Source organism: Monopterus albus, unplaced genomic scaffold (genome assembly GCF_001952655.1).
Source record: "Monopterus albus unplaced genomic scaffold, M_albus_1.0 scaffold328.1, whole genome shotgun sequence".
In the NCBI taxonomy this organism is placed as follows: domain Eukaryota; kingdom Metazoa; phylum Chordata; class Actinopteri; order Synbranchiformes; family Synbranchidae; genus Monopterus; species Monopterus albus.
The window spans coordinates 817,716-835,491 of record NW_018128208.1 but is presented as its reverse complement, the minus strand read 5'-3'; the positions used below and the strand labels follow the sequence as shown (position 1 = coordinate 835,491).

General features: G+C 40.2%; 1 protein-coding gene across 3 annotated transcripts in view; it reads right to left on the bottom strand.

The window, feature by feature from the left end:
- Positions 1-852: 852 nt before the first annotated feature.
- LOC109974346 (syntaxin-1A) overlaps positions 853-17,776 on the bottom strand; it is a 58,544-nt gene continuing 41,620 nt past the window's right edge. Inside the window, exons 5-11 of one of the 3 annotated variants that reach the window (XR_002276953.1) lie at positions 14,855-14,928; positions 14,423-14,531; positions 7,865-7,938; positions 7,620-7,754; positions 6,296-6,299; positions 5,760-5,870; positions 2,005-4,304 (exon numbers count right to left, since the gene is read on the bottom strand). Coding sequence is in view for 2 of the 3 variants with exons in the window: in XM_020624507.1 (XP_020480163.1) it covers positions 1,920-1,997; positions 5,417-5,527; positions 7,620-7,754; positions 7,865-7,938; positions 14,423-14,531; positions 14,855-14,928 (581 nt within the window). In the remaining variant the exon portion in view is untranslated. The other 2 variants (XM_020624507.1, XM_020624508.1) reach the window with 2 other exon arrangements.

Here is a 17,776-nt window from a genome sequence, read left to right as displayed (position 1 = left end):
AAAAGTCACTTTTCCTGGACCATTAAAATAACAGTGGTGAGTGCAAAGCTATTATGACCAAAAGCGGGAAAGGCCACAGTTATGAGAATAAGACCCAACTTTAATGGAATCAAAGAGACATCCTGTCCCTGTGAACGCATGTAAGCAAAGCAAAGCACAAAGTCTGAATGTGATTTTTCAGACAAACTTTAATTGGAAAAACAAAACAAAACACCAACTCAAATTAGAGAAACAAAACCATGTAATCACAATATGACAACAAAGGAAACAAGTTACTGTCAGTAGGCAACATGGTAACACGTCTGTGCACGCCTGATGTGTCCTCAGAAAACTGATATGAGTCTGTTACAGGGCTACTTTGAGTTCATGCTGTCGCTTTCATTGTCTCCTCTGGTTCACTCATGAAATTAAACCGATAAGTTTAAAGAAGGATATGATCTGTTTAAAGCTTGGGGTGTATAAAAAGAACATAAAACAACAAGGGTTTACCACTTACAGACCAGAATGATCAATCCAACCAGACTAGCCTCCATTTTAACAGCTTATTTGAACATACTGGCAGTGTTAGAGAGCTTTACACCAGTTTACGCTTTATACTAAACAAAGACACAGGTGGCTGGAAACAAGCACTCGCGTTCTCATCCGCGACTCGTGCTCAGCACGTCCAAACGTGTAGCTACAAGTGAACACACATGCATGCACTCACTCATACGCAACACTTAAAAAGCTGCACAGCTGGTAAGATGAGATTAAGTACAGTAGCATTGCTTTTGCAAACTACAAGACTGACATTAGAAAACGTTTGGCAGTGTGACGATTCTACAAGCAAAATATCAGGAATCAGTTGTGTTCTTTCTCTTGTGCAATATACAAAACACCACTTTACAGTGAACTACTGTAAACCATGCAGGCTTTTTGAAGGGAGATAGGACATCAGAGAGAGAGAAATATAAGTAAAAAGACAAGAAAAGATCAAGTAAATAAGCATTTAAAGATGCATTAACTAATTTGTTTTCAGCTGCTAGCAGGTTTAGTGAATTTCAGAGACAACTAACGACTTGTTTCTAAGTGACAACGTAAACTACGGCTGCCTGGTTGTGACAAACTTTACAAAAAGCAGCCGCCTGTCTGAAGCTACCGTTAGCTGACTAACGAGTTCCGTCTCTAAGGCAGCATTGCAGTGGCACAATATGACAAGGTTGATGAGACATTTCCAAACGGGACTAACAAAACACTAACATAACAAAAAGTTTGAATTTCTCTCAAATAAAAATCATATTCAACACAAAGGTAAAATTGCAGCCATGCTAAGTCACTCATTGTACCAAAACAAATATGTTAGTTTTAGATGCCAATGCATCCAGAAGGAAGGATGCCACAGCTGAATTAAATTTGTCCTTTGGCTGCTTTTAACGCTTTCCATCTCAAAAAGCCAAACTGATGTTAACCCTGGTTTTTGCTCTTAATTTGTTAATATTATTTATCAAACAGTGTGTAAAATCTTAGTTAATGCACCTTTAAATAAATAGAGGTCAGCAATAACGTGCCTTTGAAAACACTGCAGTGGCCTGTACAACACAAAATAGACATTGCAACTGAATTAATGACATATTGGAAGTTGGAATGTATCAGTATAGTGTTAAATACCATTTAGTAACTTCTTCATTGGAAACATCATATGGTTGACAACACTCAGATAAACATTTTGCAGCACCACACATTTACAAAATAGCAACTCATGCGAAAACACCTCTGGCCCTGTGTCAAATGTATCCTACAGTATGTAACGGACCTCGGCCAAAACACGTGGTAGATTGCATTCATGAAAACAGGAAACTGAAAATACTGTTGTGTTTTTGCTCTGCTGTGTGTTTCTAAGTGTGTATTTGTGTGTCTCTCTGTGTGACTGTGGCTGAGGTTTAGGCCAGCGTTCCCCCAACAATGGAAGCAATGACAATTGCCAGAACCACACAGCATATAAGAATCATGATTTTCTTCTGTATAGTGTTAACAAGTCATCCACAGCAGCAAAGGGAGAGCACAGAAGAACATGTTAGAAACATGACTTGTACTTTGTCTAACACATGTTACAATATTTATAAAAAATCTGAACAAAATGCAGTTTAGAAGAAGAGCAGGATGCAGTGCAGTTTAGACAAAGATGGTGGTGGTGTTGGAGTGTGACTGCGGTTTAGATGTTTTTCCCACATACTCTAGTTGTGAAACCATAAATCTTTGGTTCCTGCATTTTGTTCTGTTTTGTTTCATTCACCACATTAAACATGCAGTATAACCACACATGCCACAATCTTCTAAAGCCACCATGTGTACAATAAAGAAATCCTAACGTTTTGGTGCCATCTGGTGGTTGTATCAAAGAGACAACGTGGCAGGCAGAAATGCACATAGCCACCTCTGGAAATAAGGTGAAAGCACAAACTACATATAAAGATGGATGACGTGTCACCACGTCCTTCTAGTATAAAAAGTGAAGGCAAAATACTGTGAATACGGGGCGGCCATCTCGCTTTTGTGATGCATTTTGCAAACACATTCTGCACAGTAGCAGCCAGAGGTGGAGCCACCGTATCAGGCTGCAAATCAAAGCTGTCAAATCATCCAACATACACCCCTTTTTATATCATCAAATAACTTATCAGCTTATCAACTTATCAGAAAGTCAACCGCTTGTACATAAAGCAGTGGAATAATATCTACCTACAATGACAGAAATCACCTTTGTGAAAAATGTATTTGACTTGTACTTTTTATTTTGGCTCGTGTCCCATCTACTAACATGGAGGGGCAGGGTTTATGACTTATACTGCAACCAGACTATGGATGGAAGCAATACATAGACCTCACTGATGTTCACTTGAATAACTACATTTTTATGTAAAAAAAAAAAAAATCCACGCAGTGACTTTAAAGTAAACGTGACTTGTGAAACACATCTTTTTAGCATGCATTCCTCCACATGCATTCATAAACTGCTAATCTGCAACATTTAAAGCCTCTGGAATCAACAGTCTCCATCAGTTCCTAAAGAAATAGTTCAAAAATTTGGGAATTACAGTTATTTGTTGAATTAGATGACAGGCTCAGCACCACTCTCATGTCTGCTAATCAAGAAGCTGAAGCCAGCAGCTGGTTAGCTTGCACAAACAAAGCAGGAGTGAAAGTAGGGGGGAGAAGCCTGGCTCTGTCCAACGGTAACAAAGTCGGATTCTCAGCACCTCTAAAGTTCACTAATTAAAACGCTGCATCTTATTTAATCTGTGGAAAAACCTAAGTGTAAAAACAATGCTGTGTGTTTTTACAGCGAATTTTTTGAGAGCTGGCTACGGCCGCACCACTCAACCTCGTGGCCAATTTGTCTCGCTGCAGCAAAGTGTCCAGCCCAAAAAGCATTCTCCCCTTAGACCAACGTTAAATCAGCATCTGTAAATCTGTTGATACAACACCACAACTGCAAACAGCTATTTCTCTTTGTATGATGATTTTTTAACCCATGAAGATGAAATGTTGGAAAACAGTCCCAGAGTCTACTAAAGTTATTTTTATGTGACATCATCCAAAACAAATCTTGATGCTTTTTAGGTTTATGCACTTGGTGAACAATTTTTATCCAAGTGAGTAGGCCGCATGTTGGAGTACGATATCCAGTACTTATACCACATGCATGGGGTTTACATGCTGGACTAGTTCATAGTTGGGCAAAGTGACTTCCTGGAGGATTGTCACTAGTGTGATCTTTTCACACATCAGCTTTTATTAATTTTTTCATATTTCCCAAATGTTGAACTATTCCTTTAATGCTACAAACAACATCAGGGTTCTCACCGATTCATCAGTACTTTACTGTACAGCTGAATCAGACCCTGATGTTGTTTGCATGACAAAGGTTATTTGAATCAACTCACAAACAGCCACAAAGCACAAGCAGGTCATCAAGGTCCTTGGCTGACTACTTCATGAAAAGCCAACATTAAAATGCACCTAAAAGTAAGTGTACAATATTAATGTGCACAGAGAGATACTGGACTGCTATGAGACCTGTAACGTATGTAACGTACATGAGCAGCCACTAACTGTATGTTATAGAGCTCAATAATCAGTGCATTTTGATTAAGAGATGAACAGTTAGTAGTGTGACTCTTTGGCTGTCGTACGGCCCTGATAGGACACATTTTGCCCTGTCTGCTATTGGGGGATTTCTTAGAGTCCTAACTGAGTCCAGCTGCGAGGCAAATAATGAGGATGGTCAGACATATGGCAATACAACCTCCTATCAGGATCATCTTCTGGATGGGGGACATAAGATGGAAGACAAGGAGGGCAAAGTGTCAGATAATGATTCAGGAGATGTACAAAAGAATGAATGAATAACAGACAAAAAAAGAGGGAAAAGAGAGGAAGAGAAAGAAAGAACCATTGTTGTTGCATTGTCTGAGATAAGTTGGGAATTAATCATGTAGATGATCCTTGTGGTGAATTGGGGTTGATTGGCATGTGAAATTCCTCCACCTTTGAGTGCTATTATAAATATTAACCAAGAGGTGGCAGAGTTGCTCCACTGTGGTGCAGGTTGTTAACTGAAGGAAGGACACAGTCACTTTCTCAAGCCTTGGTTTATCACAGAGAGATAAACCCAAGGAACCCAGTGAATAACCCTCTTTAGGAACTGTAGACCAGATGTTCTCAGTCACTTTGAATCCTTTCATCACCTCCACCCATTATTGATATAATGGAGAAGAGCTGTGCAACACACTTTAATTGGAATGGATTTTTGCACACTGAAGAGGGAACAGCCAAAACCTGTGTGCTTTTTGTTCCCTTTGTGCTGCTTTGTGCATTAAAACAAAACATTAAACACAAGAAGACTTTTTGAAGATTTGGGTGTGTGGAATTTTTAATGGATTTTTAATGGATTTGCAATCAAGCTCAGCCTGGTCTGCACCTCACTGTGTGTGGGTCTTCAAAGAAATGCAAGTTTGCATTTCCTTTTGCATTTGATTAACCAAGCTAAACATTTCATTTCCATCATTTATCCTACTATTTACTTATTCAACTTCCCAGCACTGTTGCTAACTAGAGTTCATAAACTTTCAGAGGAAGGTGGGGTTCAGATGTTACAGCTGACCAAGGCCGGTGTACTGTGGTTTACTACAACAAAAAGATTTGCCTCCTGTCAGTCTGTAAAACATGAACCCTTTGGGAATCACTGCTGTAGAATATGTTGAGTATACTCATGACACACATCTTCCACATGCAGAATACATGACAGGTGAGCATGCATACATGTTGATGACAGTCACAGCACTACACCATGTACAGTTCATGCAGTGCTTCTAGAATTATCTGTATTCATAGCATGTTTGTGCACATGCACTGTTTTGTTGGCTATGTGACTCACCCTCCGGGCTTTACTCTGGTATTTAACCGCCTTCTTAGTGTCTGATACTGCCCTCTCCACATAGTCTACTGAGTGCTCCACATTGTACTCTATGCGGTCTATCATTTCCCCCTAGGAGAGGTTAGTTAGAGAGGAGGTGTGGAGACATGCAGACAGGAAGAAGAAAGAGGGAGGCAGATGTGTAGGCAGGAGGAGGAGTGGATTCAGATGGAGAGGTGGTGAGGGAACGGGACAGAATAATGGGTGATAGAGAAGGGTAGAAAAGGAAGCAGCAAGGAGCAAAGAAAGAGGAAAACAGCGATGTGAGAGTCAGTTTGTAAACTGTGTGCTACTTGCATCTCACCCGTCTGCTCATCTTTTTGAACTTCTTGCATTTTGGGATGCTCTCCTTTGCCTGTTCCACATATTCCTGAGCCTCCAGCACACTATGCTCAATATTGTTCACCAGCTCACCCTGCACAGAATAAGAGAAGGAGCAATTGTAGTGGTGGGTAGAGCAGGAATCTATCTGTCTATGGATATACGTACTGTATATGATGCCTAGTTTGAGTTTAATACCAGATACATAATACAGCATTATACATACAGCATCTTAGAGAATGTATTGTATTGTACTGTGAAGGCTTTGAAAAAAGATACTATTTGATTTTTACTCTTCTCTTTCTTTATTTAATCATCCATATGTTCCTTCTTACTGACACTGTAGTTTATAAGAGTCTAGAGCAGAAGTGAACCTGCATATTTACTGTAGCTCTAATCCTTTTGCATTTGAGTGAATATTCTAGTAAACCTATGTACAGTATAGACGTCATCAGGCATGCACTGCAGCAACGATTTAAATGTAAAAATAGTGAAAATGAAGAACTGGAGGTAAATTACCTTGCTGTATTAGAAGGAAAACAGTGCTTCTGCTCTTTAGAACTTAGAGTCATTGTTGTGGTGAAAAAAACAACAGAGGGAATTGGAGAGAAGAGAGAGAGCACAGCTGAGAAAGGCAAAACCAAATGAACTCAGGCATAATCTTAAATTATGTGGCACTCAGTTAATAAAGGAAGAGTTAGTTAAATTAAATATTTACAATTTGAGCATTCAAATCCATGACAGGAGAATACGAGTATGAACACAAACACACACACAATACCAACTCCCACCCCCACGCCAAAAGCCTGTGAAGGAAAGCCTGCTATTGCATTGTGCTGTCATTGTAATTCAAATCACTTACATGCAACAATTTGCTTCCATATTTGTCATTCAGCATATTTTCTTATGCATGTGTTCAGACTAATGAGGGAAACAGTTATACTCTGTGGGGGTTCAGCCCACACATTCATGCAGACAGTCACATATGCAGGCTGCAGGCCGATACAGAACACAGATTAATCTGCATATGTGGCTTTGAAGAGGTTGTATACTTAAGAAATCCCATTCTATCAGTGCAAGTATGTTCACTGGTCCCTGGATGATGCAGGTTCTCATTGTGCACTAAGCTACATCTATGTAAAAGAGTAACATTCTCTAACAAAAGGACATGACATACTTACATTTGAATATATGCAATTCTCAAATTGTGGAGTAAATTAAGGTTTGTTTACAATTTAATGCCCTGACAAAAAAATCAGTGCTGTTTAGTTGCCAACGCAGAAGTCCCAGATGTCACATTCTCCTTTCAGCTCATGAACGCAGCATGATAGCTAGTTCAAAAAACTTGTGTAATGGCAGAAATCCCAAATACATCTAATCACCAAATTCCAATCAACTGTCCCCCAAATTCTGTCTAAATTTACTAAGATATTTTGTAAACAGACAACCAAATGGAGCTGAAAACAGTACCCCCTTCCAACTCTGCTGGCAGCAATAGGCCTTATTTATACTAGTACACTCTGCAACTTGTATGTAAATTAAATGATTGCCAGTTTTTGTCTATCTGAAGAGGAGTCATTTTCATGACAGGGAGGAGCAGCAAGGCTGCTGCAGCAGGCTAGCACGCTCAGCCGGTTATGATTCTACTACTGTAAACAGTGTGTTATTGAACCTCTGCATTAGCTATGGCTCTGAATCCAGAAACTGTGTTTTTAACTCTCTCTTGTCTATGTTGGTAGACGGACTGCCAATTTAAAAATGAGGGTTTGTTTGTCATGTGCTTTGTGCTCAGCCCTAAACCATTATCGCTGTAGCTATAGAGAGAGAGGATCTGTGTTTTCACCTGGCTCTCCACCAGCATGGCCATGTCCATGAACATGTCATGAAGCTCCCTGATGCTGTTTTCCAGCTTGATAATCTCGTTGTGCCGTGTCTCGATCTCATTCATAGCTTGCTGCGTGATGTTGTCCATAATGATCTAACATGGTATAACAGAAGGAAATACTTAGAGATGTGTAGAATAAATTAGTGCACTGGATTGAAACCATGCTTTGTGTGCATTCATGTAGCATTTGTTGTATTGCTTACCCCCGAGGTAAAGATAGCTGGGTTGTCACTCTCCAACATGCTCTCCAGCTCCTCATTTGTTGTGTTTCTCCCAGCTAAAAGGACATGCACAGACACACACTCATAAACATCTAAAACTGTTAAATGGGCTCATGGTAGGTGTTAAGAGACTTACACTGTCTTACTATTAGGATTAAACCCAGGAATTATGAGTTGTAGGTGTTGCTGTTGAATTTACAAGTCTCTCCAAACCTCAGTGGGTCAAGACCACATTAGGAAACACCAATAAATCTTACCCAGGGAAAAATAGTCGTCCCACTCCTTCCTCCTGTGTGTCTGAGGACTTATTAAAAACTTATTAAAAGAAGACCCCTCCTGTGTGTCTGAGGACTTATTAAAAGAAGACCTGTGCTCCTCTCTTTTCCACATGATCTTTTCTCTTTGTTCATTTGCCTCCACTGTCTATAACACATTTTATTGTTACATGTGTGAGCAGCTGTGAATGCAACAGAAAACTCATTTGTGTCATAATTCAGGCTGATTATCTATTTCACAAGAGAAATTTTGTAACAGTTACTGATCAGTCTAAACCAACCTGGGCCTGGAATACAAGCCGAGCAACAACCTAAAGTTTTACTCCCAGCTAATCTGAATGTTACTGGGTAAAGTCTTCTAACTAAGCAGGCCTAATAATCCTTGGTTGTGTAGTTATCTTAGATATATTATAAAGATCAAAGGAAAAATATGGCCTTCACCTTCTTATTCAGTGGCGTATTAAGTTGCCTCAGTACTGTAGCTCTCCCCAACAAACTTCCTATCTCTCTATCTGCGCCCTGCCTGCGCGACAGCACATCTTCCTGCTTCATCTTGCTGATGTGTTTGCTCCTCATTAGTCTTTATTTCCCCAACAGAGTTGTCCTACTTCATATACTGTACATTCCCCCTACACCTACATTAATATCCTTGTGTAGGAGCACTGATTTTGCCTGCAGAGCTGCTTCTCTCGGGCTCCATTTCTGTCCCACTGACAGCGTAAGTCACAGTCAGGCTCTGTCAGCACCATCTCCAGTTTTTCCTTTGCACATTTTAAATCCTCTGTGGGACTAGACAGACAATGCACAGCACTATCTGTTCCCCATGATGACACCATGGGTCCCTACAAACACAGGCTGAGCAATTACTCTGACTTCTCTCAGCTGCGATGGCTACACTACACTACACTGATAATACAAATGTTATCCAGACATACACGCTGTATACACTCTATATAGTAACCAACAAGAGGTTCTTGTCAGCAGCATTTCAGGGACCAGAAATCCCAGCAGTGCTGGTCCAACAAATGACAGCTAATTAAAATACATGAGATTTAAGATTCCACAACATTGTCTAGCTGAAAACTCAATCATGTTTGGCATTTTGAAAAATATGCTTATTTGCAGAGTGTAAAGAAGTGGGGGCAGACAGCTAGCAGGCTAAGATACGCTAAGTGCTGTTGGCAGTAGCTTCATATTTACCATGCAGACATGAGAGCAGTGTTGATCTCCACATTCAACTCTTGGCAAGAAAGCAAATAAATGCATTTCCACAAATGTCAAACTATGTCTTTAAAACCCACAACAAGACTTATCACGTTTTTCACTTACTATAACTGAATGGACCTGCACAGCTAGCTTTGCTAGATTTCATTTTTTATTCTCCAGCAGCTGTGTCTGGAGACTTTAGAGGCAGTTACAAAGCATCTATAAATGACCTGTTGTATTTCTATGTGTAATATGAAGCCTGGTGGTCAGTGTGGGGGTGGTACTGGTGGCTGAGCAGGTGGGGTAATGGTGAATGATGATGGTCGGCAGTCAGAGCCTGTGACTGCCTTCATGAATACAATACTGACGAAACTGTTCTCTATCATTTACCAGTGCATGAACACGTGTCCATGCATCCATCTGTGTTCCATTTCTTTTTGTGCATTTCTTCTTACATATATGTCTATATATAAATGCACATAATCTAAACTTCATATCCAAATCAAACCAAAGAATTTCATTTACAGTAGCCATGGTTAAGTGGTCTCACTGGTTCATTACGGTGCTTAAGATTCTGCTCTTGTTCAGCAGCAGTTTGACAAATGAGAGGATGATGATAGCACACAGAGAAAAGTGAGAGACCTTATTCACCACATCACTGTGATCAATTATCTCCCAGCCGGTATGATAACAATCTCTCTATCATTAAGGCTAAAACTATAGCATTAAAGAGGGTCAGAGTCAGAGCTGAAGGACAGAGAGGAGCGAAAATGAGTCACAGATAATTGTGAAGAAAAACAAAAAAACGAAGGCACTCTGGTGCTACCCTACTCTAATCTTGCTTCCTACACACATGCACTTGGACACACATGCACACACTCCTCACTGGCTTTTTTAAAGCCCTGACGGCTCTGAGGGAGGCTCTTATTTGTTGCCATGGAGACCCAAACCCTGAGAAGCCTAACATGAAGCTAAGAAGTCTCACTTCACCCGTAGTGTTTATGGGCTATTAAATCATTCATACTATGTTGCTACCAGTAACAATATTATGTCATTTCCATTGTTATGTAACACAAATGAAGTGAGATCCCCAAGGAGTGAAAACCACAAAAATGTTCATGCATGCGGCGCAAAACAGGAAGGCAAAGTTTGTGCTTTTGCTTTTTGCAGTTTCACCTGCACAGGAATGAGAAAAGCATGTACAGCTCTCTGCACACACAGGCCAGTAATCCAGAATGACTGTGTGTGTGCTGTACACCTCTGTCTTTTTCCCTGGCATTTTGAGTGTGTCTTCACCAGCCAAAAGAGAACTAATGAAATGTCAAAGAGGCCCTGCGTCAATTTGACCGACATCCCCTCCATCCTGCTGGGCTTGTCTGTCTGCTTAAGGAACAAAATTAATGTGTGATATTCTGCCACCTTAATAATAAACTTAAATTATTAACATGCCATTTCTCATTTGTTTACCCTGTATGAAAGCTGAAACACATCATGGAGTTTTACGAGGATGTCATGGACTAATTATCTGGATGGACAAGTAACATTTTGGAGTCTCTGCTGGTCACCATACCATAAAATCACATTTTTTTGTGTGCAAAAGTAGGAATTTAAAAACAACCAGATACAATGTGTTCATTAGTCTGCTACAGAGGTGCTGGTTTTGTCACGACTCAAGAGAACCAGGCTAGATGTCTCTCCGTGTTTCCAGTTTATGTGGTAGGCTAAGCTGGTCATACTCTGGCTCTGGCGTCATATTTAAATGACATGAGTGTTAGTTAAGTGGTTTTGAGTACTAGTGATTTTCTCATATCACTCTTTTTAAGAAAAAGTGTATTACCAAAATGTTGAACTATTCCTTTAAACTAATTACTGTTGGTTTGCCTGTTTTAATCTAAATATTGGTGACTAGTAATGAATTGATTAAATATATCAACAATAAGAAAAGTCTAATTATGGTCAGATGGTTCAAGAATTTTAAAAAAGGATACAAAAAATTTTATTGGAAGTAGAAGAAGTTTCTTCTGGATGCCTCTGGACTCCATTTACTAATGAAGAGCAACTTCAAAGTGGCTGAAAATCTAGTTTTTGCCAAAGTGTAATCCAGGCTGTGTGTGCACACCATGACGTCACAGCTGAGGGTGGTTTCTTTCAAGACTTTGAAACTGGTTTTCTACATAAATTGGTCATGAAATGTGATCTATCTTCACCAAAGTCACAAATATCAACAAACACAATATTTCTAAGATGATAAAAGTAATGGCAACAATGTTTTAATAAGTGGTTGAACCATCTTTGGCAGCAATAACCTCAACCAAGTGCTTCCTGTATCTGTGGACTAGACCTGCACAATGTTCAGGAGGAATTTTGGACCATTCTTCCTACAGAACAGCTTCAGCTCAGCCATGAGCATCTATATTGGGTTGAGGTCTGAGCTCTGACTGGGCCACTTCGAGGAGACCACTGTGTCTCCAAAGCTAGTCTGTAGTAGATTTACTTCATTTAGGAAAACCGTATTTTGTCTAGATATGCCAAAGATGTGGCAGAACTGTGAGCAGTATCTTTATGTTGCTGCTGGGAACTACGGAAACCATTTCCTTTATACAGATTAAATACAAAAGGACATGCTGTACAAAAGTCAGTTTGGTGAAGGGTTGATGCAGATATTCTGTATATGAACTTGGGGGCACTGTTGGCCATACAAATAGAAGCAAAAACTAGTGTTGTCTTGACAACGACATGTTTACAGTATGTCACAGTGTTGCTTTCCTGTTCCTTTTATGTCTGTATCCAACATGTTTGAGGCTGAACAGGAAAGAGGAAAAGCAGCAGCAGAGGATACATCAATACTCAATCGGACACACCAGACTAGGTTTGCCGCTGTGTGTGATACAGTTCACACACACAAACAAGTCAAAGGGGTTGGCACAAAAGAAACACTTCTCTTGCCATTTTACCCTGAAGACGTTAAACTGACTTAAATCATAACAGAGAGAAAGTAAGAGAAATGTTTTACTGGAGACCACCAGAAACTGGAGACTTGCTTCCCTCAAAACCAAAAATTGCATCTCTTTATGCGTTATTCCCATAATTTTCCTTCTTCAGTCCATCTCTGTACTCTCCCTGTGTGTCTAATCCTTTCAGGTAGTATCAGTTGAGGCTTCAGCCGATATACAGTATGTGGAGTGACTGTGGTTCAGTGGGTAGAGCAGTAGTTTACCAACCGGAGGTTTGAATCACGGTGCCTGCAGTCCACATGTCAGTGTCCTTGGTCAAGACACTGAACCCCCAAGTTGCCATCGAGGGAGCTGGCGCCGCAGATGGCTCGGGTGCGCGCGGGTGCGGTTGCATTAGTCCTTTGAATAACCCCAGAAAGTACAGCGAGTAACTGGCGCTCTTCTGACCAGACCACATTTAGTTTAGTTATATTGGTGGAGCTCACAAATACAGACCTGGCTGCATGAGTCCACTCTAAACTGACAGATGACCAGAGGAAATTACATCTAAGCCAGCCCTGAACCATGACTAACCCTGCTCTGATATAAAGTGAGTCATAGTGCTCTTCTTTGTATACACGTGTGTGTATGTGCATGTGTGTGTGTAAAGTGAATCTATCAAGATGCGTGTTGGGGGCAGCTGGCACGGCGCAGCCTGCCAGGATGCTGTGTCCGTTGCCTGGTCCAGGATCTTGGGGCCTGTAGCCGATACCTGTCAAATCATATTACACAAACAGTGTAACACCACTGAGTGGAGCTCAGATCTGGCATGTGCACGCATATAGGTGTGGGTGTTGGTGATGTATGTGTTTTGGAAAGTGGCTGCAGCATGGGAGCGGCTGTTTTGGTAAACTGCAGCAGACTATTTCAAAATAAAATATGGATGAGAGAAACTGAATTTTGTTCTATAAAAACACAAATAAAGGATTGTTTTTTTATTATTTTCATTAATAATAAATGTAACAGAGAGTGAATAAGATGAATGTAGATGTAAATAATAACCTTAATAAATTCATGTGTGTATTGCATGTGGTTTTAAAAATTAAACTGCATATTAATGCAGAAGAGTGAATGTTAATGGAGGACTATTCACTTATGGTAACTGTTATGGAAAATAAAAACAATTTATCAGACAGAAGCATTACTTTAAATCAAGACAGTGTGGAAAGTGGCTGCTGACCTGCTCCTGTGACCATGGCGCCGTTCACCCCACAAATTTCACTGACTGAATTTTCAAGATAATGTTGCAGTAGTTTGTGTGCTAATAATTCTGACAGGAACTAGTCTTAGTATACAGTAAGTGTGTAGATGTACAGCAGTAGTGGCACATCTGCACAATCCTCACACTTGCACAAGAGCATTCAGACAATTTTATGACACAGAGCAGTGCTGTAGATAAAATGTAAATGTAAAATGGTTCTGAATATTTAAACACTAGTTGAGACTGTGGGTACAGACTATATGTTTTAGCCTTTAGAGTGAAACTAACATCTGACAACAAAGGGAGGATGAAGATGAAGAGGATGATACTTAGAAGAAGATAAAAGACCTATGGGGAAATATGACTTTTTTGTCCTCATTATTGTTCAGGACTGAGTAATGCAATCATGATAGAAATGATCCTGTGATCCTTGATTGAAAGCTACAATTTGTGTGCAGTAACAATTACAGCGCACCTCACCACATCAAGGTCATACTATTGGCCAGGAGTATGAGTCCACTCCCTGAAAGCAGAATTAGACTACATCATATAAGATCTGACGAAGCTTGGACATCAAAGTGAAAATGAGTGTATCCCCTGTAGTGTGATACGGTGAAAGACAACCAATGTGGCATCTCAGGCACAACACAACATGCATAAAGATTAGCATGACTGTTCTCCAGGTTTGACTGTGTTCCCTCTTTCACAACACTGTTAATTCCTTCGTTTTAATTTAACAAGTGACCAAGATGCAAAAATCAATGTTTGAAAGCTCTGAAATGAAACAAAAAGGATACACTCCCTGAAAATAGATGCTGATATTTTAGATCCATGCAGTGTGAACGTGTCTCCCAGGTCTACTTACTAATCTCCAGCTGTCTCTGAATGCGTCCCTTGCAGCGCTCCCTGTAGTCCGACTGGGTGGTGTTGTATTCTGACATCACCTCAACAAACTTGCGGGACAGTGTAGAGTGCTGAGAAACAACAAAACATGTCACTTCAACCTGCTCAGCGCCAGCAGGAGACACTAAATTACTCAGTAATTTCAGTAAATGAACAGCATAATATACTCTACACTGTATATGTAAATATACAGGTGTAGCTGTGTCCCAGCTGGGCTGACGTCTATAAGGACACATATTATGTCACTTGCACCTGGGCACAATGGTAAAGTACCTAGATTTTTAAAATATTAACTACAAAAAACAGTAAATACACACAGTATTGAATACAGCTGTAGGCAGTATGCAACTGGGACACAGCTGTTGACTCGGCTGCTGTCCCTCCTGAACTGTACCTGTGTTTTACGTATCCTCAGGTCAGCTGATGACCTGTTCTGCCCTTCTTCTTGCTCGATGGTTTGCTGGATACCTGGATAGTTACACAAAAATATATTGTACTGTATGTTCCATCACTGGGTGACCACTCCTCTTGAAAATAAAGTCTAAAGTGTTGGATGAAACAAAAAACATATTCATGGTTTTAGCAGAAGTGGGGCTAAAAGTGTGAATGTGAGGATGCCATATTTGCACCAGGGAAAAGATGATGAGGTTCATAACATGCACTCAAACTGCATCCATATGAGCAGAAATGTACTCAGAAAACCTCAAGGAAATCTGCCAAATAGTCTGAAACACGGGGCTTTATTTGTGTGCAAAGCTGATGCTTTGATCCGAGGTTGGCGCAAAAAGAAAAGCAGAGAAAATCAGAAACATGTGGATTCAGGACTGAACTGATGGATGCACAAAACAAAATGCTAAGGCTCACCAAAAGCAGCATCACTAGTGGAGACCATGAATATGCATACCAAACTGCAGTAGCTGTCGAGATGTCTTGCACTGGATGCACAGTTGGGCGCTCCCTCATTTCCTAACCGAGAGCTGCACTTGCTGTAGCAGCCTTATGAAAAGCTTTTATGTAAGAGGAAACTCTCACTTAGGAACATTTAGCACCACTTAGAAGGACTCCTGGTGGTAAGATAAGATCCACTGTGACCCCAGTTCTATAATAAAACTATAATTATAGCAAGAAGGGGTTATTATATTGCAGTATACTGAGAATACCATACATGGTAGAGCTACAGTATGTCTCTGCATATTAGTACATAATATTATCTATCACATATCAAATCTGTCAGTAAAATGAAAAGGAAATAATTGGAGATGTGGTAGAGGGCTGGCTATTACAAAACCGACAGATATAAATGACTGGGGGAATGTTCTTTTCTTCCTGAGAGGATTTTTGGCTGCAATGAGCACTTTCCTCACCGCTTCTTCACAATCACACCTCACTAAATCATTCACACATGACAATTAAAGAGACTGCCATGTGAAGTACTCAACTGACTGAATTATACAGAGATGCAAGAGCCTGCTCATTTACATTTAGCATTTTTCTGTCGTTTAAACTCAGATGAGATGGCTGTAACAGCAACAGCACCTGCAGCTGCTTCTACTGTCTGTGCTCTCCACCTCCCAGTTTATGCAAACAGCTTCAGCTGACTGCATAAACAGGTTCTGTTACTGTACAACAAGGTCAGCAATTTCGAGCTCAAGAACATAGTAACTAGTGAAACATACAACGGCATCTATGAGAAATCAGATTCTTTAATAGTGATTCACTGATCTGCCACCACGTTGTTTCCTTTAGTCCTTTAGCAACAACTGTGCATTGTTGTATCATAGCAACAGCTCAAACTTTGTCTTGCACAATAACTGGCTCCATCTCAGAAAAATGGCAACGGCTTTAATTTGCCTTAAGATATTCTGTAAAATAATCCTGTAATATAGTAATTTTGAGATTGTGTGGCTGGGACTTGTGGCATTAACGTGATTCCTTTGCGGAAATAATTAAATCCACTGCTTGAGCTTGTTGAATCTGTCTTCACAGACTCAGGCTGCTCTCATGACAAAACCCACTGAGCACATAATTAGTTAGAAACCTTCATTTCCACAGTGCAGAAAATTGTCTTTGGCTTCACTACTCACAGCAGAAGTTTTAGCATAGGCTAATTTCTGTAAACTAAATAATCCTCTGACACACGTAAAAACCTCATGAGCACAAATAGGAGAGACTGTATTTTGTAATGTAATATAAAGTAATATAAATATACAGTATTACAGACAGTGGGTGGGATTTGTCTTAGGTGGAACATAGAAGTTGTTTAAGAGAGCTGTTTTTTGTATTTTGAACAACTCTCAAACGACATTTTTGTCACTGAGATGCTGCCTGAACATGGAGTGAAACAACTAGCCTTATATACCAACATGGGATGCTGATGATGCCAATGATAACATACCTGAAATGTACTGTGGCAACCCCTGCTGGTTCCAGCAGTGTTCTGCCAGGTCTGTTGCTGGTATTAGAGACTAATGTTGGTGGAAAGTGGCTACTGGCACATCTGATATTTCGATTACTGTACTGCACACAACCCTACGAGCTGGGCTGTGACAGCATGCTTGCTCATGAACTGGTGGCTTTCATCAGGTTCAGACAAGCAATTTGCAGTTAAGTGGTTTTGCTGAACCTGACCCTGATAAGAACAAGTCTCACAGAGAGAAATAAGAAAGCTAAAAGCTAAAATCTTGCATGAGGCTCACTCTCTAATCTTTACTTTACAAACCTCTCTTATAACAAACAGATTGTTTCTCTCTGGAAATTTTAATAATTGCTAAAAATATATTAATTGAAATACTCTGCCAAAGTCACCATCTGTATCAGTCATCTTTTGTTTCTGAAGAAAGCCTCTCATTGAATCCATTGGATTGACTCCGGAAGAGATAAAATGTATACAGTAAATGCTATTTCTCCATCCTGATGATCTATCCCAGGGTGCACTTTTAAAGAGGTGAGGTCACTTACTGAGCAACCAAACAAGGACAAATACACAGCAAGCAGCTACACCAAAGTATCCTGTGGCAACAACTGATGTGAACTGGAGTGACACAGTTAGAGGCGTGTGATGTGGAGCCTATTCCACTTGATAGCACTTGTGTGCATCACTGTACAAATGTGTGTGTGTGTGTGTGTGTGTATGTCTATAGGCCTTAAGCACCAAGGGTGAGGGATAGAGGATATTATCTTCTACAGTAGCTCTCTTCCTTGAAGTTGTGTTCTAGTTTTATGAAAGACGCTGTGTACATATATTTTTTTCCCTGACCCTTATACTTTGACACCTGAACACTGCAGGAAGGCAAAGGAGATTGTTAGAAAATCAATA